This window comes from Balaenoptera borealis (assembly GCF_965194805.1).
Source record: "Balaenoptera borealis genome assembly, chromosome: 12".
NCBI lineage: Eukaryota > Metazoa > Chordata > Mammalia > Artiodactyla > Balaenopteridae > Balaenoptera > Balaenoptera borealis.
In genome coordinates, this window is record NC_138869.1 from 71,813,969 (window position 1) to 71,839,019 (window position 25,051).

General features: G+C 47.6%; 1 protein-coding gene across 7 annotated transcripts in view; it reads left to right on the forward strand.

Annotated features, from left to right (window-relative positions):
- FGD2 (FYVE, RhoGEF and PH domain containing 2) overlaps positions 1-24,824 on the forward strand; it is a 45,127-nt gene extending 20,303 nt beyond the window's left edge. For 4 of the 7 annotated variants that reach the window (XM_082347821.1, XM_082347820.1, XM_082347826.1 and 1 more), the window contains 13 exons: positions 299-447; positions 1,665-1,821; positions 1,983-2,121; positions 2,628-2,686; positions 2,930-3,076; positions 3,802-3,894; positions 11,844-11,923; positions 12,006-12,039; positions 12,483-12,575; positions 19,409-19,540; positions 22,385-22,531; positions 23,723-23,869; positions 24,217-24,824. In XM_082347821.1, coding sequence (XP_082203947.1) covers positions 299-447; positions 1,665-1,821; positions 1,983-2,121; positions 2,628-2,686; positions 2,930-3,076; positions 3,802-3,894; positions 11,844-11,923; positions 12,006-12,039; positions 12,483-12,575; positions 19,409-19,540; positions 22,385-22,531; positions 23,723-23,869; positions 24,217-24,432 — 1,593 coding nt within the window. In that variant the 3' untranslated portion in view covers positions 24,433-24,824. The remainder of the gene's footprint in view (positions 1-298; positions 448-1,664; positions 1,822-1,982; positions 2,122-2,627; positions 2,687-2,929; positions 3,077-3,801; positions 3,895-11,843; positions 11,924-12,005; positions 12,040-12,482; positions 12,576-19,408; positions 19,541-22,384; positions 22,532-23,722; positions 23,870-24,216) is intronic. The other 3 variants (XM_082347822.1, XM_082347824.1, XM_082347825.1) reach the window with 2 other exon arrangements.
- The last annotated feature ends 227 nt before the right edge of the window (positions 24,825-25,051 follow it).

The window sequence follows — 25,051 nt, forward strand, 5'->3', positions numbered from 1 at the left end:
TTGACAGACATGAGATAGGCCCATTTCTGACATTCATCAGCTGCCAGCCTTTGGCCAAGTCCCTGTGTCTCTAGGCCTTGGTTTGCCCATCTGTGAAGTGGCCAGAATACAATCTTCCCTGCTTCTCTCTCTTCCCAGGGTTTTTGTGAGGTTGATGGGAGATTAAGGAGGTGGAAGCATTCAGCAAGCTGGGGAGGGACCCCAAAGCCCCTGGGACTGTGCTTGTCTCCCCCTGGGCTGGTGTTGGGGGTGGAGGTCCTTCTCTGCCACAGGCCCAGTGACCCAGCGGCGGCTGTAGGTGTTCTTCCAGGAGCTGCTGAAGGAGGCCCGCAGCAGCAAGGCCTTCCCCGAGGATGTGGTCAGGCTCATCTTCTCTAACACCTCCTCCATCTACCAGTTCCATGCGCAATTCTTCCTCCCAGAGCTGCAGCGGCGGCTGGACGACTGGTGAGGTCCAGCAGGAGCCCCTGAGGCCCCCTGACCACAGCCCTGGTCAGGTCCGGTTGCAGCCCCCAGGGAACTGGATTTGGCCTATTATGCCCCTGCCCTTGCTGTGTGGCCATGACTCTCCTCCTCTGGGCTTGCTCTGTCTGCACAGTGAGGGGCTTGAACGAGGCATGTGTGTGTGTGTCCTGGAGAAGGGGATGGATCAGGTCCTCGCTAGGCTGAATGACTTAGGAGGCAGTGGAAATAACCGGCACTAACTGAGGGTTTCCTACTTGCCTTGCCTTGGGCTTTACACCTATTAACTCGCTTAATCTTCACATCAGCCTGCTGTGTGATGATGGCATTGTGGTTATGCAGGAACCCCTCTCTGTTTTCAGAGATGACCACTAAAGTATTTAGTGCTGAAATTAGTATCTTGCCAAAGAAATGCCATGATGTCTGGGATGTCCTTTAAAATTCTTTGTTAAAAAAGAATCTTAGTAATTGTAAAGTCCAGGGACGCATATATAGGGGTTCGTTATTCTTTTTATTTTATGATTGCTTAAAATTTTTTGCAATAATTTTTTTTAAAAAAGACAACCCTGTGAGGTTGCCTACCATCATGCCCAGTTTTTTCAGATGGGAAAATTAAGGAATAGAGAGGCTAGGTGACTGGCCCAAGAACACACAGCTAGAGTAAGTGGTGCAGTTGGAAATCAAACTCAGGCAGGCCAGGTCCAGATGGTCAGTCCTTACCGCTCTGCTGTAACCGTTCCTGGGTCGAATGACCTTTTCTTACCTCTCTGAGCCTGGATTTCCTCCTCTCTAAGATGGGCCACTGACTGTCCCTCCTCCCCCACGCAGGGTTGTGAGAATTAAATGAGATGAGACATGCACCGAATCTTGGGCAGTGCTTGGCATGTGGCCCTTGTTATTGTTACATGAACAAGCATCCGGTGGTTATTGAACGCCTGTTGTGGGCCTGACACTGTACTGGGCTTTTGGAGGAATCCAATCCGTGGGAGAGAACAGCATCTGCCCTCAGGGGGTCTCACAGTCTAAGGGGGAGTGAACCACACACATGTGTGAGGATGACACGCCCCCCTATACCTGCACCCAGAAGTGCCGCATAAAGGCTGTGTTGTGGGGGTGAGGGGAACCTCACCTAACCTGACCCTATCTGGAGTCAAGAGAAGAGGTCCCCAGACTGAGGGCAGTACCTTGTGCCCCTCCTGCAGGACGACCACCCCCCGCATTGGCGACGTGATCCAGAAGCTGGCCCCCTTCCTGAAGATGTACAGTGAGTATGTCAAGAACTTTGAGCGAGCTGCCGAGCTGCTGGCCACCTGGACTGACAAATCTCCACCCTTCCAGGAGGTTATCACCCGCATTCAGGTGAGGTTGGGGCGGGGGCGGGGCAGAGCCTGCACTGCCACCCCCAGTGTGCAGTGGCTCAGGTTCCCCAGTGATTTTGGGTACCTCCCTGGCTCAGTTGCTGCGCACTCCCCCGACCCTCAGGGGCAGTCTGACCCACCCCTCCCCCCTCCCTCCCCAAGAGCAGCGAGGCCTCGGGCAGCCTGACCCTGCAGCACCACATGCTGGAACCTGTGCAGAGAATCCCACGCTATGAGCTGCTGCTCAAGGAGTATGTCCAGAAGCTGCCAGCCCAGGCCCCAGACCTGGCTGATGCCCAGAGTGAGGACACCCCCAGGGAATCCAGGGGGTTGGGGAGGTTCGAGCCGCTTCCATAATTTATGGAGCACCTACTAAAGTGGTTATTATGACCATCAGCCATCAACATTGACCGCTGGTACTTCGTAGACATTGTCTATAGCATCAGCCACTTTTTTATAGACATTAAGGCCCAGAGAGGTTAAGTGACTTGCTCAAGGTCACACAGCCAAAAAGGAACAGAGCTGGGATTTGAAACCATGCCTTCACCCTCTGGATCTGGGGGGCATTGAAAGTCACAGAAGCCAACGGCCTAAGCCCTGTCTTTTGGTGGCTTCTAGTCTCTCCACTCTGGGTGGGAAATGGCCCTCATCATCCAAATACCTCATGTGCCAGGCTACAGGGGAAGGCTGCTCCTGGGGGTGCTCATGGCAGGCCCTGAGGCCACTTGGTTAAGCCTCAAGGACCTCCTGCCTCAGCCACAAGCCCCATATTTTCAAGGGGTAACTCTGGCCCTGCCCCCATTTCAGAAGCCCTTGACATGATCTTCTCAGCCGCTCAGCACTCCAACGCAGCCATCACTGAGATGGTGAGCATCCCAGGCCTCGGAGTAGGAGCAGTGGGCATCCCCAGGGGCCCTGTCACCTCCTCCCTGCAGCTCTCAGCCTCCCCCAACCCACCCAGGTCTCTGTATCTCCTCATCCCCTGATCCTTCCTCACGACACCTGGCCCACCTCCCCCTCACACCCTGTCCCTGTCCACACAAGGCAAACCTTCCAGAAGCAGGCAGGCCCTGCCTGGCCTCGGCTGAAGGTGCACCTCCTGTCCCCAGGAGCGGCTGCAGGAACTGTGGGAAGTGTACCAGCGTCTGGGCCTGGAGGACGACATAGTAGACCCCTCCAACACCCTGCTGCGCGAGGGCCCTGTCCTCAAGATCTCCTTCCGCCGCATCGGCCCCATGGAGCGCTACCTTTTCTTGGTAGGGGGATGCTGGGGGGCCTGCCCCACACTGGGGAGGGAAGTCCACGGGCCCTCTGCCCCAGGTTCTGTCTGCCTGGCATCTACCCAGCTGGCACTGCAGGACTAACAGGGACGAGCCTGCTTCTCTATCCTTCTCTGCTTTGGCACCCAGGTGACTTGGGACAAGTCACGTGCTACCTCCAGGCCTCAGAAATTTCTAACTGAGGGGGTTCCCAGACATGCCCTGGGAAGCAACAGAGTCAGAATTTGAACCCAGTCTGTTTGGCTCCAAAGCCTGTGGTATCAATCTGTGCTCTAGAGAGTGTACAGCAGGAGGGAATTAGCTTGGCTGCTAGGAAGAATTGCCCTGGTTTGCACTGAAGAAGCCAGGGTATCTCCTGGAGATCTGGAAACTGGTCCCACCTGAAGGTTTTGGGGAGGGAGCTACAATCTCTCATAAGCCCCTGCCACCCTTGGCCCCTGTGAGAAAGGCCTCGTAGGTTTCTGAGGTCTGATGAGGTCCCTTGATGCCCACAGGTAGGGCAGCCCTTCAGTGACCTACCTGTTGGATTGGGGCTAGACAACCACTTCCTCATCACACCTGTGAGGTCCTGTGAGCTGGCCCAGCGGGTGGCGAGAGGGGAGGGAGACCCAGTGGGGCTCAGCCCACGCCCAGGGAAGCCTGCCTGATTGTCCTTCCTGCCCTTGCCACTGTGCACACACTCATGCTTGTGTCTCCTGCAGTTCAACAACATGCTGCTCTACTGTATGCCCAGGGTCATCCAGGTGGGCGCCCAATTCCAGGTCAGGACCCGTATCGACGTGGCCAGCATGAAGGTAAGAGGCACCCCAACCACCTTCGGGCTTTACCCCAAGGGTGGGGCCGAGTATGGGGAGTAGCAGGAGGGACCAACCTGGGTCTCAGTCCAGGAACCCAGGTGTGTCAGGTCCGGGGCAACATGAAGGTGGAAAAGTTTTGGGGTTAGATCTCTCCCACCTGGCCTCCCAGCCTTCCTGTCCAGGGCCCTTCCCAGCTCCCAGCTTTGCTCTGCTTTCCCTACCATCTACATCAGTATTTTGAAAACTTTAATACGTGCATGAATCCCCTGGGAGTCTTGTTAAAATGTGGGTTCTGATTCAGGAGGTCTGGAGAGGGGCTGGAGATTCTGCATTTCTAACCAGCTCCCGGGTGATGCCAGTACTGCAGCTCCCCAGGCCACACTTTGAGTAGGAAGGGTCTCCACTTTCAGCTCAGCTGCTGACTTGAGTGTGTCCCCATCCAGAGATGGCCACAAATGAGCAGAGACAGCACAGCAGTCCATAGTAGTGCCCATCGACTGGGCGGTCACTGCGGGTTGGGTTGGGCCCTAGATCATCCCACTGGATCCTCTTAACAGCCCCGTGATATAGGGGCTGTTATTATCCCCTGCATTTTTTTGGTTTTTAAAAATCTTTTAAAAATAATAACTTTATTACCTAAAAATATAGATAATACACATTCCAAAATCAAACTATATCAAAAATATATGCAATATATGTTGCATATATATGCACCCCATCCCCTAGTTCCCCTTCCTGGAGGCAGCCTTTGCTTCTTGTGAGGCCTTCCAGAGGTAGTCTTTGCATACACAAACTAATAACATATTCATTATGGCTTCCTTACTTTTGTTTCACATAAACAGTGAGACTGTTTTTCACATTCACTATTCTGCGCTTGACTTTTTTAACTAACTACTAATTCTGGAGATGCTTGGAAGTCAGTTCGTTAGGAGCTTCCTCATCCTTTTGCGTAGCTGCACAGCATCCCGGCATGTGGATGTACCGTAATTTGTTCAGCCAATCCTCTACTGACAGACATTTAGATTGTTCTCAGTTGTCAGTGTCTGCAAATGAGACTGCAGTGAATAACTGTGTACAGTATGCCTGTGTCTAAGTATATCTGTAGTTAATCCCACTTTTAAAAATAAGGAAATAAAGCGGTACATCCAGACAATGGAATATTATTCAGTGATAAAAAGAAATGAGCTATTAAGCCATGAAGAAACATGGAGGAAACTTAAATGCCTATCACTAAGTGAAAGACGCCTATCTGAAAAGGCTACATATATACATACATACTATGTACACTACTATGTGATTCCGATGATACGACATTCTGGAAAAGACAAAACTATGGAGACAGCAAGAGGATCAGTGGTTACCAGTGGTTGGGGGAAGAGAGGGATGAACCTGGAGGATTTTAAGGGCAGTAAAACTATTTTGTATGGTACTATAATGGTAGATAACAGGCATTACACATTTATCCAAACCCACAGAATGTACAACACCAAGAGTGAACCCTGATGTAAACTATGAACCTTGGCTAATAATGATGTGTCAGTGTAGATTCATTGATTCTAACAAATGTACCATTCTGTAACATTCTGGGGGAATGTTATTCATGGAGGAGGCTGTGCATATGTGGGCTCAGGGAGTATATGGGAAATCTCTGTACCTTCCTCTCAATTATGCTGTGAACCTAAAACTGATCTTTAAAAAAAAAGTCTTTTTAAAAATTAAAAAAAACCAAGGCCCAGAAAGGTTAAGTAACTTGCTTGGGGGTCACACAGCAAATCCTGGTTTGCATGATCAAACTCAGGTATAACAGAGTCCAGAGCCTCTGTACCTAACCAGCATACTATACAATCTCCTACTAAGGCTTCAACCTGGAAAGATAAAGCATAGGGCGGAATTGCAGGCATAGTGGAGGAAATGGGAGGGGAAACTTCTTGACAGCCCCTCTCTGATCGCTCCTGAGTCCTGGTGGCTGGGGCTGGAAGAAGCAGAGGTCAGATCTGGCCTATCTTGGTACCCTTCCATCTCCCCCTTCCCTATCCCTATTGACTCCCCCTCCCCCCACCCATCTCCCAGGATCTGCTGCAGGCAGAACTCGAACCAGGACACTTCCGCTTCTGGAGAACCCCTGAGCCTCTGAGAGCCCCCAGCAGGAGGGCCTTGCCCCTGCTGCTGACTGGGCTTGCCTGGCATTTGGGGCTGAATCAAGGGCTTGGGGGTGGGGTGTAGCCTGCAGGTGATGAGGGCTGATGGAGGGACTTGGGCACCTTCTGGGGCTTCACAGCCCATCCCCCATACCTCAGCTGACTGAGGTCCTCTAGGAATGCAGCCCCCCCACCCTGCGTCGTCCAGCTTTCCTAACTGAAGTGGCCAGAATGTCCCAGAGGCCAGGGTGTGTGCAAGCTTGTACGTCTGGGAGCCTTGGTGAGTGAGACTGGGAAAGGCAGGTTATGGAGAGTTACAGACAGAGAAATGGAGACAGGCAGCCCTGTCTTAGGACTGGCAGAGACCCAGGCATAGAAAAAGAGAGGCAGAGATTGACAGATAGAAAAGCCAAGAAATATGGAGACCACAACAGACTATTGTAAAGAGAAAATACATAGAAATGGGCCTGACAGTGTCAGATGCTCAGGGTATGTGCCGAGGGCTCCCGGGCCCAGTGTGTGCTGAGTTCCCGGCGTCTCCAGTCCCAGTGAACATATTCCCTACAGGGTGTGTCTGGTGCTCTGGTGGCCGCACAGCGCCCACTCCTGGATGGCACGAGCCTGGCAGGAGCAGAGCTGTCCACCTACCCGCGTTTGTGCAGCAATCATTTCCTGAGTCTAAGGTTTGGAGGCGGGTCTGAACTTTGACCAACATGATGGCTCCCACTGGCCACGACCCCCTGGCCTCCTCCTTCCTGAGTGTCAAGGAGGCCTAGTTCTCAGCAGCTGATTCGCCCCCCAGGGCCTGACTTGGTCCTATCGTTGTACCATCCTGTACAGGGCCAGCCTAGGAAGAAGGAGAGGGTGAGGGTACATATGTACTCAGCGTCTCCATGGACACCTGTGCAGGTTGTGCACTGTGCGAGCACACGTCAATTAAGATGAGCACACCTCATCCACAGACGACAGCATAGATTGCATATTTACAGTTCTCACTGTCCGGCAGATGGCAGTCAAGTGTCTGGTTCAACAAACCAGACACTTGACTGAATATTACGCCAGTTTGCCAACAGATGTCAGTAAAGTGTTTTAAGGAAGGGGTGTCTTTCTCTAATTAGCACAAAGGCACTGTGTGGGCTGGCAGGGGCCTGAACCGGCCAAGTCTGGTGGTTGAGCCTGGGTGTGGCGGGGCTCGGGGAATTGTCCTCTAGAAACCTTCATCCTGCCCCTCTTCAGAGGTGGTCCCTCAGGTCAGGGGCTCTTCCCAGTTCCCCTTTTTCTATTAAGAGCATCATGTTTCTTCCTGGCCGTGGCCTCCAGACCTTAGATTTCTCCCTTCTTTCCTCTCTCCCCTCTCCTTCACCCAATCAGGCATGGAGTCTTGCCAGATTCCTGATACTGTTCCCCAGGTAGAAACCTTTTCTCTCTCCAGGCAGGCATGGACCATTCAGGGTATCCCTCCCTAACTGGCCTCTGGGCTGCTGGTTTGTCCCATTTTCCCCAGCCCTTCGACCCTTATACATAGCTGCTGGAGTGGCTTTCCCAGACACCTCTCTCCACATGAGCTTCTCCATTTATAAACCCTTAGAGCCTCCCCATCGTCAAGGGTATCAAGTGCAAATCACATCAGGCCCCTTCTAGAGGGAACGGACTGGTTCTGTGGGCCCAAGAGGTAGACTAGGCCTAACACGAGGAAGGATGTGCCCAGAGTCATGCTCTCTGGGGTGTGGTGGGCCGCCTGAAAGTGTGCCAAGGCCTGGTCACCTCGTGGCAGGGAGCCAGCAGAGGGGCCCAAATGTCAGGTGGATTCAGTGACAACAAAGTTCCTCCATGCTAGGCCGTTGGGCTCTAGGTCTGTATCTTAGCTTCTCTTTGTGACTGTCTCCACATTGCCTGGGAGAGGTCTGTGCTTACTAGGCTCTGGGAGTGGGGTCTGCTTTACCCTTGGGGACCAAAAACCTGAATTTGAATCTTCATTATGCTCTTTAGGTGCTGTGTGACCTCAAGCAGGTCTCTTGCCCTCTCTGATCTTCATTTTCTCATCTCCCAAATGAGGGTGATAATATCTACCTGTCCAGACTGCTGTGAAGATTTTCTTTAACTTTTTTTTTTTTTTTTAAATCTTTAACTTTTTATTCTGGACACTTTTAAGCTGAGAAAATGGTACAGTGAACCCCCATATACTCATCACCTGGCTAAAACTAGTTTCCTCAGCAGTCCCCCTCTTAATCCCCTTTTCCAATGGATTATATAAGAGCAAATCTCAGACACATAATCATTTCACCTATAAATACTTCAGTATGTCTCTTTAAGAAATAAGAACTCTTTTTCTTGCCCTAAAAGTTGCCAACAGTACCATTATTTCATCTAACAAATTAATGGTAATATCAAAACCAGACAAAGATACTACAAAAAAAGAAAATTACAGACCAATATCACTCATGAATATAGATGCAAAAATCCTCAACAAAATACTAGCAAACAGAATCCAACAACACATTAAAAGGATCATACACCATGATAAAGTGGGATTTATCCCAGGGATGCAAGGATTCTTCAGTATATGCAAATCAAACAATGTGATACACCATATTAACAAACTGAAGAAGAAAAAACATATGATCATCTCAATAGATGCAGAAAAAGCTTTTGACAAAATTCAACACCCATTTATGATAAAAACTCCAAAAAGTGGGCATAGAGGGAAACTACCTCAACATAATAAAGGCCATATATGACAAACCCAGAGCAAACATCATTCTCAATGGTGAAAAACTGAAAGCATTTCCTCTAAGATCAGGAACGAGACAAGGATGTCCACTCTCACCACTATTATTCAACATAGTTCTGGAAGTCCTAGCCACGGCAGTCAGAGAAGAAAAAGAAATAAAAGGAATACAAATTGGAAAAGAAGAAGTAAAACTGTCACTGTTTGCGGATGACATGATACTATACATAGAGAATCCTAAAACTGCCACCAGAAAACTGCTAGAGCTAATTAATGAATATGGTAAAGTTGCAGGATACAAAATGAATGCACAGAAATCTCTTGCATTCCTATACACTAATGATGAAAAATCTGAAAGAGAAATTATGGAAACACTCCCATTTACCATTGCAACAAAAAGAATAAAATACCTAGGAATAAACCTACCTAGGGAGACAAAAGACCTGTATGCAGAAAACTATAAGACACTGATGAAAGAAATTAAAGATGATACCAACAGATGGTGAGATATACCATGTTCTTGGATTAGAAGAATCAACGTTGTGAAAATGAGTATACCACCCAAAGCAATATACAGATTCAATGCAATCCCTATCAAATTACCAATGGCATTTTTTACGGAGCTAGAACAAATCATCTTAAAATTTGTATGGAGACACAAAACACCCCGAATAGCCAAAGCAGTCTTGAGGGAAAAAAATGGAGCTGGAGGAATCAGACTCCCTGACTTCAGACTATACTACAAAGCTACAGTAATCAAGACAATATGGTACTGGCACAAAAACAGAAACATAGATCAATGGAACAAGATAGAAAGCCCAGAGATTAACTCACGCACCTATGGTCAACTAATCTATGACAAAGGAGGCAAAGATATACAATGGAGAAAAGACAGTCTCTTCAATAAGTGGTGCTGGGAAAACTGGACAGCTACATGTAAAAGAATGAAATTAGAATACTCCCTAACACCATACACAAAAATAAACTCAAAATGGATTAGAGACCTAAATGTAAGACTGGACACTATAAAACTCTTAGAGGAAAACATAGGAAGAACACTCTTTGACATAAATCACAGCAAGATCTTTTTTGATCCACCTCCTAGAGTAATGGAAATAAAAACAAAAATAAACAAATGGGACCTAATGAAACTTCAAAGCTTTTGCACAGCAAAGGAAACCATAAAAAAGACGAAAAGACAACCCTCAGAATGGGAGAAAATATTTGCAAACGAATCAACGGACAAAGGATTAATCTCCAAAATATATAAACAGCTCATTCAGCTCAATATTAAAGAAACAAACACCCCAATCCAAAAATGGGCAGAAGACCTAAATAGACATTTCTCCAAAGAAGACATACAGACGGCCACGAAGCACATGAAAAGCTGCTCAACATCACTAATTATTAGAGAAATGCAAATCAAAACTACAATGAGGTATCACCTCACTCCTGTTAGAATGGGCATCATCAGAAAATCTACAAACAACAAATGCTGGAGAGGGTGTGGAGAAAAGGGAACCCTCTTGCACTGTTGGTGGGAATGTAAATTGATACAGCCACTATGGAGAACAATATGGAGGTTCCTTAAAAAACTAAAAATAGAATTACCATATGACCCAGCAATCCCACTACTGGGCATATACCCAGAGAAAACCGTAATTCAAAAAGACACATGTACCCGAATGTTCATTGCAGCACTATTTACAATAGCCAGGTCATGGAAGCAACCTAAATGCCCATCAACAGACGAATGGATAAAGAAGATGTGGTACATATATACAATGGAATATTACTCAGCCATAAAAAGGAACGAAATTGAGTCATTTGTTGAGACGTGGATGGATCTAGAGACTGTCATACAGAGTGAAGTAAGTCAGAAAGAGAAAAACAAATATCGTATATTAATGCATGTATGTGGAACCTAGAAAAATGGTACAGATGAGCCGGTTTGCAGGGCAGAAGTTGAGACACAGATGTAGAGAATGGACATATGGACACCAAGGGGGGAAAACTGCGGTGGGGTGGGAATGGTGGTGTGCTGAATTGGGCGATTGGGATTGACATGTATACACTGATGTGTATAAAATTGATGCCTAATAAAAAAAAAAAAGTTGCCAACAGTACCATTATTACATCTAACAAATTAATGGTAATTATTTAATAACATTAAGATCCCTTGGTTTTCCTTGACTGTCTCATAATTGTCTTCTCACAGCTGATCTGTTTGAATCATTTGTAATATGCTTCTTACATCCCTTTTTATCCATTATACCTCCCTCTCCTAGTTTTTCTCTCATTTATTAGTTGAAGAAATCAGATCATTGCTCTGGTAGAGTTTCTCACAGTCTGGATTTTGCTGACCGCACCCCTGTGGTGTCATTCAGCATGTCCCTCGGTCCCCCATATTTCTTGTAAACTGCTAGGTAACCATAGACTCAGCTGTGCCAGGGGACTGTAGCTGTTGACATTGCCCTCAGGGGCACATGATGGCCATTAAGCGTTAGAATTGATTAGTGGGTTCAGCAGTTGTGCTGATTAAATGAGAACATGTGTGGGGTGCTCAGTGGCTGTCACATAGTAGGTGCTCTGTGACGGGTGGCTTTCATAACGGACTTGGGACCTATGGAGTTCTGGGACAAGGATGGTAAAAGACAGGAAGTGGGGGGGTCTGTTGGATCTGTGAATTGGGTGGTCAATTCCTTCATTCACTCTGGGGTAAAAGGGTCTTGTTCTAGGCCGTACGTCTGGTCTTGAAAAAGCTGTGTCCCCAAACCCAATTTGTGACCCAGTTTCCATTTTGGGTGACTCCTTTGTCAGGAACTGTCATCCCTACCTCACACTGGGCCAACTTATCTGCTAAAGTTCCAGGAGCCCTAAGTCCCATTTGCTGTACAGAGCGAGGCCAGGTTGCAGGCGTATTTGCTTGGCTTGATGGGGTTAGGGAGCAATTGAACAAGCTCCCTATTCTTGTCTCTAATTTGAATTGTCCTTGGGGCACAGTTCACCTACCTCCCTGCCACAGTGCCTGGGGGGCGGGTGGGCAAGTCTGAACAGTCTCTCCCTCCCATTCCGAGCAGGTGCGGGAGCTGACTGACGCCGAGTTCCCCCACTCCTTCCTGGTGTCCGGGAAGCAGCGCACCCTGGAGCTGCGGGCCCGGTAGGCAGGCAGGCTGAGGGCCGGGCAAGATGGGAAAACTGGGAGGGGCTGCTCTCCTCAACACCTGTGTTCACTTTCCAAGCAGGTCCCAGGAGGAAATGATCTCCTGGTTGCAGGTATCAGAATGTTCCAGGGCCCCTAGGATTCTGACCTCCCTACCCAGGCTGTGGGGGAGGGAGGGATGCTGTGTGTGTGTGTGTGTGTGTGTGTGTGTGTGTGTGTGTGAGTGCACACCCGCCTGCTTGCTCCCTGTTCTTCCTCAAAGTTGCTCTGTAGTAGTTGGAGTCAGACCTGGGTTCAAATCTTGCTGCCTCTCACTGCTTAGCTGGGTGGCCTGGGGCAAGTCACTTAATGTCTCTGAGCCTCAGTTTTCACATCTGTAATCTGGGGCTAATATTTTCTCCTCCCTTAAATCAGGCAATGTACACTTAGAATATAGCGCCTAGCACCCAGTAGGCTTTTAGCAATGTTTGTGGAATGTGTAGATGGATTCACAGATGAGCAAGCCCTTCCTGCCGCCCCCACTAACCACCTCCCTGTGCCCCTCCCCCTGCCCCAGGCCTGCCAAGCCGCCATTGACCAAATCGAGAAGCGGAATGAAACCTTCAAAGCTGCGGTCCAGAGCCCTGAGGGAGACACCCAGGAGCAGGAGGTAAATGAAGGCTCTGTATCCCTCCTGGAGCCGCCAGCCTTACACAGGAATGATCCCCTCTCTTTGTTCTACCTAGGCCAGTTTGGAGGGCTGGAGAGTGTCACCCACCATGAATGATTTGAAGGGATCAGGGGAAGCTCACACACGCCAACATCACCCTACTCAGAAACTCAATGCCAAAGATTCCCCCATTAGCAAAAAATTCCTTTGGGAGGCTTTATATGCAACTACCCCTAGGAAGGATTTTACATCTATATGTATAACTCGGTCTGTGGGGGTGGTGTGTGTGTGCAGGTTTGGGTTTTTCTTTTTTTTTTTTGCTATCTTCCAAGAGTTCTTTATTTATCTCTATTAATTCATGCTCCAAGGGCAGGGACTGGTCCTCGGTTTGAAAGAATCAGAATTGACTATGTCAGCAAATAAAAGCAAATCAGTCTCTGAATCTTTTATAATGTGCAGTGAGCATGTCTGCCCTATGCTCTAGAGAGACAACATCTATTTTCAAGGCTGATTCCTATAGGAAGATTCTTGAAAAGACAGTCCAGAAAAAAGGAAACACAAGAGGCCCTAGGAGAACTGTCTCCCAACATTTATCATTTTTTTTTGAATTTTAAAATTTAATTATATTTATTTTTTAGACAGCAGGTTCTTATTAATCTATTTTATACATATTAGTGTATACACTTCAATCCCAATCTCCCAGTTCATCCCACCACCACCCCCCCACCCCCACCACTTTCCCCCCTTGGTATCCATACGTTTGTTCTCTACATCTGTGTCTCTATTTCTGCCCTGCAAACTGGTTCATCTGTACCATTTTTCTAGGTTCCACAGATATGCATTAATATACGATACTTGTTTTTCTCTTTCTGACTTACTTCACTCTGTATGACAGTCTCTAGATCCATCCACGTCTCTACAAATGACCCAATTTCGTTCCTTTTTACGGCTGAGTACTATTCCATTGTATATATGTACCACATCTTCTTTATCCATTCGTCCGTCAGTGGGCATTTAGGTTGCTTCCATGACCTGGCTATTGTAAATAATGCTGCAATGAACATTGGGGTGCATGTGTCTTTTTGAATTATGGTTTTCTCTGGGTATATGCCCAGTAGTGGGATTGCTGGGTCATATGATAGGTCTATTTTTAGTTTTTTAAGGAGCCTTCATACTGTTCTCCATAGTGGCTGTATCAATTTACATTCCCACCAACAGTGCAAGAGGGTTCCCTTTTCTCCACACCCTCTCCAGCATTTGCTGTTTGCAGATTTTCTGATGATACCCATTCTAACTGATGTGAGGTGATACCTCATTGTAGTTTTGATTTGCATTTCTCTAATAATTAGTGATGTTGAGCAGCTTTTCATGTGCTCCTTGGCCATCTGTATGTCTTCTTTGGAGAAATGTCTATTTAGGTCTTCTGCCCATTTTTGGATTGGGGTGTTTGTTTTTTTAATATTGAACGGCATGAGCTGTTTATGTATTTTGGAGATTAATCCTTTGTCCATTGATTCGTTTGCAAATATTTTCTCCCATTCTGAGGGTTGTCTTTTCGTCTTGTTTGTAGTTTCCTTTGCTTTGCAAAAGCTTTTAAGTTTCATTAGGTCCCATTTGTTTATTTTTGTTTTTATTTCCATTACTCTAGGAGATGGATCAAAAAGATCTTGCTGTGATTTATGTCAAAGAGTGTTCTTCCTATGTTTTCCTCTAAGAGTTTTATAGTGTCCAGTCTTACATTTAGGTCTCGAATCCATTTTGAGTTTATTTTTGTGTATGGTGTTAGGGAGTGTTCTAACTTCATTCTTTTACATGTAGCTGTCCAGTTTTCCCAGCACCACTTATTGAAGAGACTGTCTTTTCTCCACTGTATATCCTTGCCTCCTTTGTCATAGATTAGTTGACCATAGGTGTGTGGGTCTATCTCTGGGCTTTCTATCCTGTTCCATTGATCTGTATTTCTGTTTTTGTGCCAGTGCCATATTGTCTTGATTACTGTAGCTTTGTAGTATAGTCTGAAGTCAGGGAGTCTGATTTCTCCAGCTCCATTTTTTTCCCTCAAGACTGCTTTGGCTATTCGGGGTCTTCTATGTCTCCATACAAATTTTAATTTTTGTTCTAGTTCTGTAAAAAATGCCACTGGTAATTTGATAGGAATTGCATTGAATCTGTAGATTGCTTTGGGTAGTGTAGTCACTTTCACAATATTGATTCTTCCAATCCAAGAACATGGTATATCTCTCCATCTGTTTGTGTCATCTTTGATTTCTTTCATCAGTGTCTTATAGTTTTCTGAGTACAGGTCTTTTACCTCCTTAAGTAGGTTTATTCCTAGGTATTTTATTACTTTTGTTGCAGTGGTGAATGGGATTGTTTCCTTAATTTCTCTTTCTGATCTCTCGTTGTTAGTATATAGGAATGCAAGAGATTTCTGTGCATTAATTTTGTATCCTGCAATTTTACTAGATTCATTGATTAGCTCTAGTAGTTTTCTGTTGGCATCTTTAGGATTCTCTATGTATAGTATCATGTCATCTGCAAACAGTGACAGATTTACTTCTTCTTTTCCAATTTATATTCCTTTTCTTTCTTTTTCTTCTCTGATTGCCATGGCTAGGACTTCCAAAACTATGTTGAATAACAGTGGCGAGAGTAGACATCCTTGTCTTGTTCCTGATATTAGAGGAAATGCTTTCAGTTTTTCACCATTGAGAATGATGTTTGCTCTGGGTTTGTCATATATGGCCTTTATTATGTTGAGGTAGTTTCCCTCTATGCCCACTTTTTGGAGTTTTTATAATAAATGGGTGTTGAATTTTGTCAAAAGCTTTTTCTGCACCTATTGAGATGATCATATGTTTTTTCTTCTTCAGTTTGTTAATATGGTGTATCACATTGTTTGATTTGCATATACTGAAGAATCCTTGCATCCCTGGGATAAATCCCACTTTATCATGGTATATGATCCTTTTAATGTGTTGTTGGATTCTGTTTGCTAGTATTTTGTTGAGGATTTTTGCATCTATATTCATCAGTGATATTGGTCTGTAATTTTCTTTTTTTGTAGTATCTTTGTCTGGTTTTGGTATCAGCGTGACGGTGGCCTCATAGAATGAGTTTGGGAATGTTCCTTCCTCTGCAATATTTTGGAAGAGTTTGAGAAGGATGTGTGTTAGCTCTTCTCTAAATGTTTGATAGAATTCACCTGTGAAGCCATCTGGTCCTGGACTTTTGTGTGTTGGAAGATTTTTAATCACAGTTTCAATTTCATTACTTGTGATTGGTCTGTTCATATTTTCTATTTCTTCCTGATTCGGTCTTGGAAGATTATACCTTTCTAAGAATTTGTCCATTTCTTCCAGGTTGCCCATTTTATTGGCATAGAGTTGCTTGTAGTGGTCTCTTATGATGCTTTTGTATTTCTGTGGTGTCCGTTGTAACTTCTCCTTTTTCATTTCTAATTTTATTGATTTGAGTCCTCTCCCTCTTTTTCTTGATGAGTCTGGATAAAGGTTTATCGATTTTTTTCATCTCCTCAAAGAACCAGCTTTTAGTTTTATTGATCTTTGCTATTGTTTTCTTTGTTTCTATTTCATTTATTTCTGCTCTGATCTTTATGATTTCTTTCCTTCTGCTAACTTTGGGTTTTGTTTGTTCTTATTTCTCTAGTTCCTTTAGATGTAAGGTTAGATTGTTTATTTGAGATTTTTCTTGTTTTTTGAGGTAGACTTGTATTGCTATAAACTTCCCTCTTAGAACTGCTTTTGCTGCATCCCATAGGTTTTGGATTGTCGTGTTTTCGTTGTAATATGTCTCTAGGTATTTTTTGATTTCCTCTTTGATTTCTTCAGTGATCTCTTGGTTATTTAGTAATGTATTGTTTAGCCTCCATGTGTTTGTGTTTTTTTATGGTTTTTTCCCTGTAATTGCTTTCTAGTCTCATAGCATTGTGGTCAGAAAAGATGCTTGATATGATTTCAATTTTCTTAAATTTACTGAGGCTTGATTTGTGACCCAAGATGTGATCTATCCTGGAGAATGTTCCATGTGCACTTGAGAAGAAAGTGTAATCTGCTGTTTTTGGATGGAATGTCCTATAAATATCAATTAAATCTATCTGGTCTATTGTGTCATTTAAAGCTTGTGTTTCCTTATTAATTTTCTGTCTGGATGATCTGTCCACTGGTATAAGTGAGGTGTTAAAGTCCCCCACTATTATTTTGTTACTGTTGATTTCCTCTTTTATAGCTGTTAGCAGTTGCTTTATGTATTGAGGTGCTCCTATGTTGGGTGCATATATATTTATAATTGCTATAGCTTCTTCTTGGATTGATCCCTTGATCATTATGTAGTATCCTTCCATGTCTCTTGTAACATTCTTTATTTTAAAGTCTATTTTATCTGATATGAGTATTGCTACTCCAGCTTTCTTTTGATTTCCATTTGCATGGAATATCTTTTTCCATCCCCTCACTTTCAGTTTGTATGTGTCCCTAGGTCTGAAGTGGGTCTCTTGTAGACAAGATATATATGGGTCTTGTTTTTGTATCCATTCAGCGAGCCTGTGTCTTTTGGTTGGAGCATTTAATCCATTCACGTTTAAGGTAATTATTGATATGTATGTTCCTATTACCATTTTCTTAATTGTTTTGGGTTTGTTTTTGTAGGCCCTTTTCTTCTCTTGTGTTTCCCACTTAGAGAAGTTCCTTTAGCATTTGTTGTAGAGCTGGTTTGGTGGTGCTGAATTCTCTTAGCTTTTGCTTGTCTGTAAAGCTTTTGATTTCTCTGCTGAATCTGAATGAGATCCTTGCCAGGTAGAGTAATCTTGGTTGTAGGTTCTTCCCTTTCATCACTTTAAATGTATTGTGCCACTCCCTTCTGGCTTGTAGAGTTTCTGCTGAGAAATCAGCTATTAACATTATGGGAGTTCCCTTGTATGTTATTTGTCATTTTTCCCTTGTTGCTTTCAATAATTTTTCTTTGTCTTTAATTTTTGTCAGTTTGATTACTAGGTGTCTTGGCGTGTTTCTGCTTGGGTTTTTCCTGCCTGGGACTCTCTGTGCTTCCTGGACTTGGGTGGCTATTTCCTTTCCCATGTTAGGGAAGTTTTTGACTATAATCTCTTCAAATATTTTCTCAGGACCTTTCTCTCTCTCTTCTCCTTCTGGGACCTCTATAATGCAAATGTTGTTCCATTTAATGTTGTCCCAGAGGTCTCTTAGGCTGTCTTCATTTCTTTTCATTCTTTTTTCTTTATTCTGTTGCATGGCAGTGAATTCAACCATTCTGTCTTCCAGGTCACTTATCCGTTCTTCTGCCTCAGTTATTCTGCTATTGATTCCTTCTAGTGTAGTGTTCATTTCAGTTATTGTATTGTTCATCTCTGTTTGTTTGTTCTTTAATTCTTCTAGGTGTTTGTTCTTTAAATCTTCTAGGTCTTTGTTAAACATTTCTTGCATCTTCTCGATCTTTGCCTCCATTCTTTTTCCAAGGTCCTGGATCATCTTCACTATCATTATTCTGAATTCTTTTTCTGGAAGGTTGCCTATCTGCACTTCATTTAGTTGTTTGTCTGGGGTTTTATCTTGTTTCTTCATCTGGTACAAAGTCCTCTGCCTTTTCATTTTGTCTATCTTTCTGTGAATGTGGTTTTCCTTCCACAGGCTGCAGAATTGTAGTTCTTCTTGCTTTTGCTGTCTGCCCTCTGGTGGATGAAGCTTTCTAAGAGGCTTGTGCAAGCTTCCTGATGGGAAGGACGGGTGGTGGGTAGAACTAGGTATTGCTCTGGTGGGCAGAGCTCAGTAAAACTTTATTTCACTTGTCTACTGATGGGTGGGGCTGTGTTCCCTCCCTGTTGGATGTTTGGCCTGAGGCGACCCAACACTGGAGCCTACCTGGCTCTTTGGTGGGGCTAATGGCGGACCCTGGGAGGGCTCATGCCAAGGAGTGCTTCCCAGAACTTCTGCTGCCAGTGTCCTTGTCCTCACAGTGAGCTACAGCCACCCCCCGCCTCTGCAGGAGACCCTCCAACACTACCAGTTAGGTCTGGTTCGGTCTCCTATGGGGTCACTGCTCCTTCTCCTGGATCCTGATGAGTACACTACTTTGTGTGTGCTCTCCAAGAGTGGAGTCTCTGTTTCCCCCAGTCCTGTTGAAGTCCTGCAATCAAATCCCGCTAGCCTTCAAAGTCTGATTCTCTAGGAATTCCTCCTCCTGTTGCCGGACCCCCAGGTTGGGAAGCCTCACATGGGGCTCAGAACCTTCACTCCAGTGGGTGGGCTTCTGTGGTATAAGTGTTCTCCAGTTTGTGAGTCACCACCCAGCAGTTATGGGATTTGATTTTATTGTGATTGCACCCCTCCTACCATCTCATTGTGCTTCTCCTTTGTCTTTGGATGTGGGGTATCTTTTTTGGTGAGTTCCATTGTCTTCCTGTCGATGATTGTTCAGCAGTTAGTCGTGATTCCAGTGTTCTCCCAAGAGGGAGTGAGCGCACGTCTAGATTTGGGTTTTGAAAGTCCCTGAAAAATGTGAGACCAAGGGAAGGTGGAAGGCAGGTGGGGTGGTAGTTATGGAGAGTGTCTGTGACTTGATTTCAGATCTGAGCTCTGAACTCTGGCCTGCTGGGTGTCTTTGCTGAGTCCCTTGACCTCTCTGGGCCTCAGTTTCCTCACTGTAAAATAAGACTCATAGTAACTGACCTCCCCTATACGTGGTCTTCATCCGTCCAGTCTGCTTCATGTGGAAGCCACTGGGAAGCATAGCACACATAATCTCTGCCACAAGCAGGTGGGTACAGGGGGTCCTGAAGTGCCCACCCTGCCACCCCACAGCTGCAGTCCGAGGAGCTGGGCCTCCGGGCACCACAGTGGGTCCGTGACAAGATGGTGACCATGTGTATGCGCTGCCAGGAGCCCTTCAACGCCCTGATGCGCCGCCGCCACCACTGCCGGGCCTGCGGCTATGTGAGTACCCACCTCGGCCTCTGCCTTCCCAGCTCAGGCCCTGCCCTCCCATCCCTGCCAACCCTGCCCGCTTCAACCGGTACAGCCAGAAGTGCTGGGCGCTAGCTGTGCCAGGTGTGTGAGTTACCTGGTTTGGACATCATGGTGCCCACGTGTGAAGCAGGTCTGCTGTTCGCCCCGTTCTGCAGGTAGGACGCGAGGCTCAGACAGGTTAAGCGACCTGCTCAAGACACTCCCGAAAGCTGACCCTATTCATTCATCTGCTTCCTTACCACCATTTCCCAAGACCCCCAGGGCCCAGCACCAGGAAATGGTCTCCAGTTCCAGGGTGGGGGCACCCGAATCCTTCAGCCCCTGTCGGACCTTTCATCCACCACCTCATCAGCCCCACGCCTGTTACTCACCCACCCCTCACCGTCCTCTTTTCTTGACCGACCTCAGCTAACTGTCCCCTCCTCTTCTTGGCAAATCCTCGGCACTCCAGCACCTGCTCGGTTCTGCTGCTAACTAACTCTGCCCGCCAGGTTCAAGCCTCAGCTTCCTCACCTGTACAATGGGGATTAGTAACACCTGCCTCCAGGGTGGTAGTGAGGACTCAACAAAAGAAGGTTCACCCCCTTCCCTCTCCTTGTCCCCCTTTCCTTCCCCCTCCTCAATCACTTGGGCAGCCTCACTCAGAGCAACAGCCACCAGCTGATTGAGGAAGGAGCCACTCCTCCCTCTTGTCAGCTCGGGCCCAGTTATCAGAGGCAGATCTTGCTTTGCTTTTTAAGCACTTGCTGTACTTGAGCTGTTCTCTGTTGACATTACAACCCTCTCCATTTACTCTGCAAACAGAGAAGCCCTTTAATGACCTCTGTCTTTAATGACCTCGGGGGACAGGAGGAGACCAGCTGGGCAGGTTGGGGCCAGTCAGCAAGGCGTCCCCAAATGTGTTAAACTGCAATCAGGACACAAAGTAAATTTCTAGGACTGGGACACACCTATGTTCAGGTGTAAGTGAGTTTCATACCAGAGCCAAATAGAAAGGATCTGGGGATTAGCTCCCATTTTCGGTGAGTCACATCAGTAAATAAGAGTTGAGTCTACTCACACTTGTAACTTTGTAAGTAGTTTCTAAAAAATTATTTTAAATAGTTAAGAAACACAAAGAGGCACAAAGAACAACATAACAACACCCGTGTACCTGCCTTCCAGGTACAAAAAAGAAATAAAATATTCTGAGAACTAAATGAAATGTATGATCCTTGATCGAATCCTGGATGGGAAAAATAGAACCAGAAACAGAAGTCATTACTGGGACTATTGGGGGAAATTTGATTATGAAGCATGTATAGGTAACAATATTGTATCGATGTTAAATTTCCTGTGTGTGATCATGACATCGTGGGTAGGGAGGAGAATGCCCTTGCTCTTAGGAGACACCAGCTACATATTTAAGGGTGGTGTGACATGATGACTGTAATTTAAACTCAAATGGTTCAGAAAAAATATATATATGTATGTGTGTGTGTGTATATATGTATATATAGAGAGAGAGAGAAAGAGAGAGGGAGAAATCGTAAGTGGCAAAAATGTTCACAGTTCGTGAATTTGGTGGTGGGGGTATCACTGTACTATTCTTTCAACTTATCTTCAGGTTTGAAATTTTTCAAAATAAAAAGTTGGTAGAGGAGAGAGGAGAAAATAAATACGTGCTAATTGTATTTTAAAAATTTGAATCTCAATAAGAAACAAAATAAAATATTCCCAAGGTAGCTGAAGCCCTGTGTGTGGGGCTGTGTGAGGCACCCGATTCTGGGGTTTCTCCTGCCCGTGTGAACCTTTGTACTCTGTGAGTCATCCTTTCTGTGGTTGGGTGCCCAGTTTCTGCCTCCCCGCCTGCCAGACGGGAATCCTGGTGACGGTGGGACAAGCCCAGGCCTTCCCCGGTGGCTCCCTCCCAGGCCACGTGCTGTGCTGGGCACACAGACCGGCTCCCTGATGAGTAACCCTTCGTCCAAGTCTCTACCTCTTGCCCCCATTTCCAATCCCACATCCTGGACTCACTGTGACACCCCAGTCTTCCTGGAAGTCACATCCTGCAGTGCCTGTGTTTCTCCCCAGGTTTTCTCATGCCTCTTTCACCCGATCTCCCCAGCCTGATCTGTGACGGCCTTCTTGGGGACGTCTCCGTGGTGGGCTGGGGGACGGGCGCCACTCCACAGCCTCCACGTGGCGGGTCTTCCTGGCAAAAACAGCCAGCCCGTGATTTTTGTATCAGAACACGTTTGACTCTAGGATTGGGTGGACTGCAAAATCTGCATGACTCTTAATGCTAAACTGTAGAACTGTAAAGACACCTTCTGTTTGAGGAGGGCCGGTTGCTGCCAGAGAGCTCTGTGGCCTTCGTCAAGTCACTGTCCCCTCGTTGCAGGTGAGAGTAAAAGTCCCAGGGCTGGTCACCTGGTGGGGTTGCTGGGAGTCAGGTGAGATGGCAGAGGGGAGGGAGAGCACTCAGAGAAGTGATCAGATGCAAGGGGTGTGCGCAGGTCAAGCCCCCGGGATCGGTAGCTGCCCTCACAACGGGGAACGTGAAGGGAGAGAGGTTGAGCTCCTGCAGTGGGGGCCAGGCCTCAAGCCCCCAGCTGAGGGCACTCTCCCCCCGCACTGCAGTCTCCAGGCGGCTGGGCCTCTGCCAGCGCAGGGGATGCCCGGCTCTGCCTCCATCCCTCTCCTGAAGCTTTCTTTTTCTTCCTCCGGTCTCCGGCTGCTCTCACGTCCCCACCTCCTGGGCCAAGGCACGAACGGGGATCTCCATGCCTCACCTCAGCCCCCAAGCCCCTCCTGCCTGTCCTCCCCCAGGTGGTGTGTGCCAGGTGCTCCGACTACCGGGCTGAGCTCAAATACGATGACAACAGGCCCAACCGAGTCTGCTTAGACTGCTACGCGTTCCTCACCGGAAACATGCTCCCCGAGGACAAGGAGGACAAGAGGCGCGGCATCCTGGAGGTGAGGGCCGGTTTCCTCTACTAGGCAAATGTGTGCACGGCCTCATCAAGTGCTGGCACTGTCCTCGGTGCTGAGGAACAAGCCTGCCGTGGTCACACTCCCCGTCCTTCTCTCTCTGCCCACAGACAGCGCCCCCGGCCCCCCACGGAACACCCCCACCCCTGGCCCGGCCCTGGCCAAATAAAACAGAGCTGGGCCTGTCACCAAATGGAAGCAACTTTTGGCTCCAGGCTGTGGCCCAGGCTCTCCACCTTTCTTCTGCATCCTCATCCGATAATCGCACGGCCACTCTGGACCACTCCTGTTCACATCCCCATGCCCTGCCCCAGCAGTCCCAGGAGGTGAAGAGAGCTGGTGCGGCTGATTCCATTTTACAGATGGGGATACTGAGGCTGCAGGTCAGGGTCCCACTGCAGGGAAGAGGCAGCCTGGAGGCTCCATTGTAATTGGAAGGGACTTCAGGGACCAGCTGGTTGGAGACCCAGGCCCAGAGAAGTGACTCATCCAAGGTCACACAGCGAGTTAGGAACCAGCTCTCTGATCTCTACCACAGATATTCTCTGCTGTCCTTAGGGCTGAGCCACTCCCCACCCCCCCAGGCGCTCCCAGGCTGCTCCCACTGCTGGTCAGCACCTCTGGGGCACTAGCACCCAGCCCAGACACTGGTTACCGCATCCCTCTGCCACTCCCTCATTAAAGCCAGGTTGACATCCCACTGTCCTTGGGAGGTGGGAGAAGACCCCAGCCTATTCCAGCTGAACTCAGCTCTCAGGTTCAAGTTGATTCCTTTCCACTGACATCTGCCCACTTTCCAATCCTCCCTCATTCTTTTAGGCCCCGGCCCTGCCCACGCCCTCCCCAATCACTAGGCCACACCATACAGCTTTTGCTCCTGGAGAGAGGGAATGGTCTGCCCCTTTTCAGGCTCCAATTCTGTCCCCTGGGGCAACTCTCAGGGGATAAGCCCTCCCAGCACCTGTGCAGAGGTCAGGCTGGCTGAGGTTTGACTGCAGCTCTGCCACTGGCCAGCTCTGTGACTGCAAGTCCTTGATGGGACCTCTCTGAGCCTCAGGGGCAAATAACACCTCCTTGCAGGGTTGCCGTAAGGTTTGGAAAGGGTGATTTCTAATGACCAACATCTGTCAGGTAGTGGGTGCTCTGTTCCCTGACAGTTCCTCTCTCTGGTTTCAGAAAGGAGCTGCAGCGGGGTCCGAGCAGAGCCTAATGTGCAGCTTCCTACAGCTCCTCGGGGACAAGTGGGGCAAGAGCGGGTCCCGGGGCTGGTGCCTGATCCCCCGGGATGACCCCCTCGTGCTCTACGTCTACGCTGCCCCTCAGGTAATGCCACACCCCGCCCCTCCTCACAGTATGTGTGCGTGTCAGGGGTGGCGGTGGGGGTGAGTACTGTTGGCCCCATAAGTCAGATGAGGCTCAGTGAGGACCTGGTTCCCTCAAGTCACAGGGTTAGTGGCTTTCAGAGCTGGGCCCAGACTCCAGGTCGCGACTGCTTTGCCATCAGGGGGCGACCAGTCCTCTTCCTCAACGCCCTCCTGCCACCCCACCCCACTTCATGGGTTTTTGCGGGGCAAGAGGCAGGTGTGTGCCTGGTACCTTCCAAACAGCCGTCTGAGGCAGTGGCGCCGAATGGGAGGACAGCGGCCCACAGCTCTCCCCTCCCCTCCCAGGACATGCGGGCCCACACCTCCATCCCCCTGCTGGGATACCAGGTGACCACTGGGCCCCAGGCGGACCCCCGGGTCTTCCAGCTGCAACAGTCAGGCCAGCTCTACACCTTCAAGGCCGAAACCGAGGAGCTGAAGGACCGCTGGGTGAAGGCCATGGAGCGGGCGGCCAGCGGCTGGGGCCCCGGGGAGCCCAACGACAGGGACCTGTCTGACTGAGCCACAGCCGCCCCCCCTTCCCCCTCAGAGCCCTGCTCCTGCCACGCACGCACAGGCTGACACTTCAGCTGACCCACCACCCCAAGCTGAGCTTTCAAAGAATCGATTTCCAGTCGTCTGTGTTCAGACCGTGTGTCCTGATTTGAGATTCAGAAAACATGGGTTCATTCCTTTGGGGAGGGGATGACGAAGCATCCCAGTTTGCCCAGGGCCGAGGGGGTTCCTGGAACATGGGACTTTCAGTGCTAAAACGAGGAAAGTCCCTGGTAACCCAGGACTGTTGGTCACCAATGTGGTTCACAGCCTGGCTGCACATAATGTATCACCTGGGAAGCTTTAAAAGATACCAACAAATAAATAGAAAAATAAACTAAAAATTCAAAAAAATACAATGCCTGGATCCATCACCAAAGATTTCTGATTTGACTGGTCTGGGATGGGGAGGCATGGGTATGTTTTAGGAGTACCCACATGAGTCTGATGTGCAGCCTAGGTTATCCGGATGAAGAACAAAGCAAGCAAACTACCAAGTGCTTGCTAGGCATGAGATTAATAATAATAACAAATATCAAACATCTACTGAGGCAGGCACTGTTCTAAGTGTTTTACATGGATTATC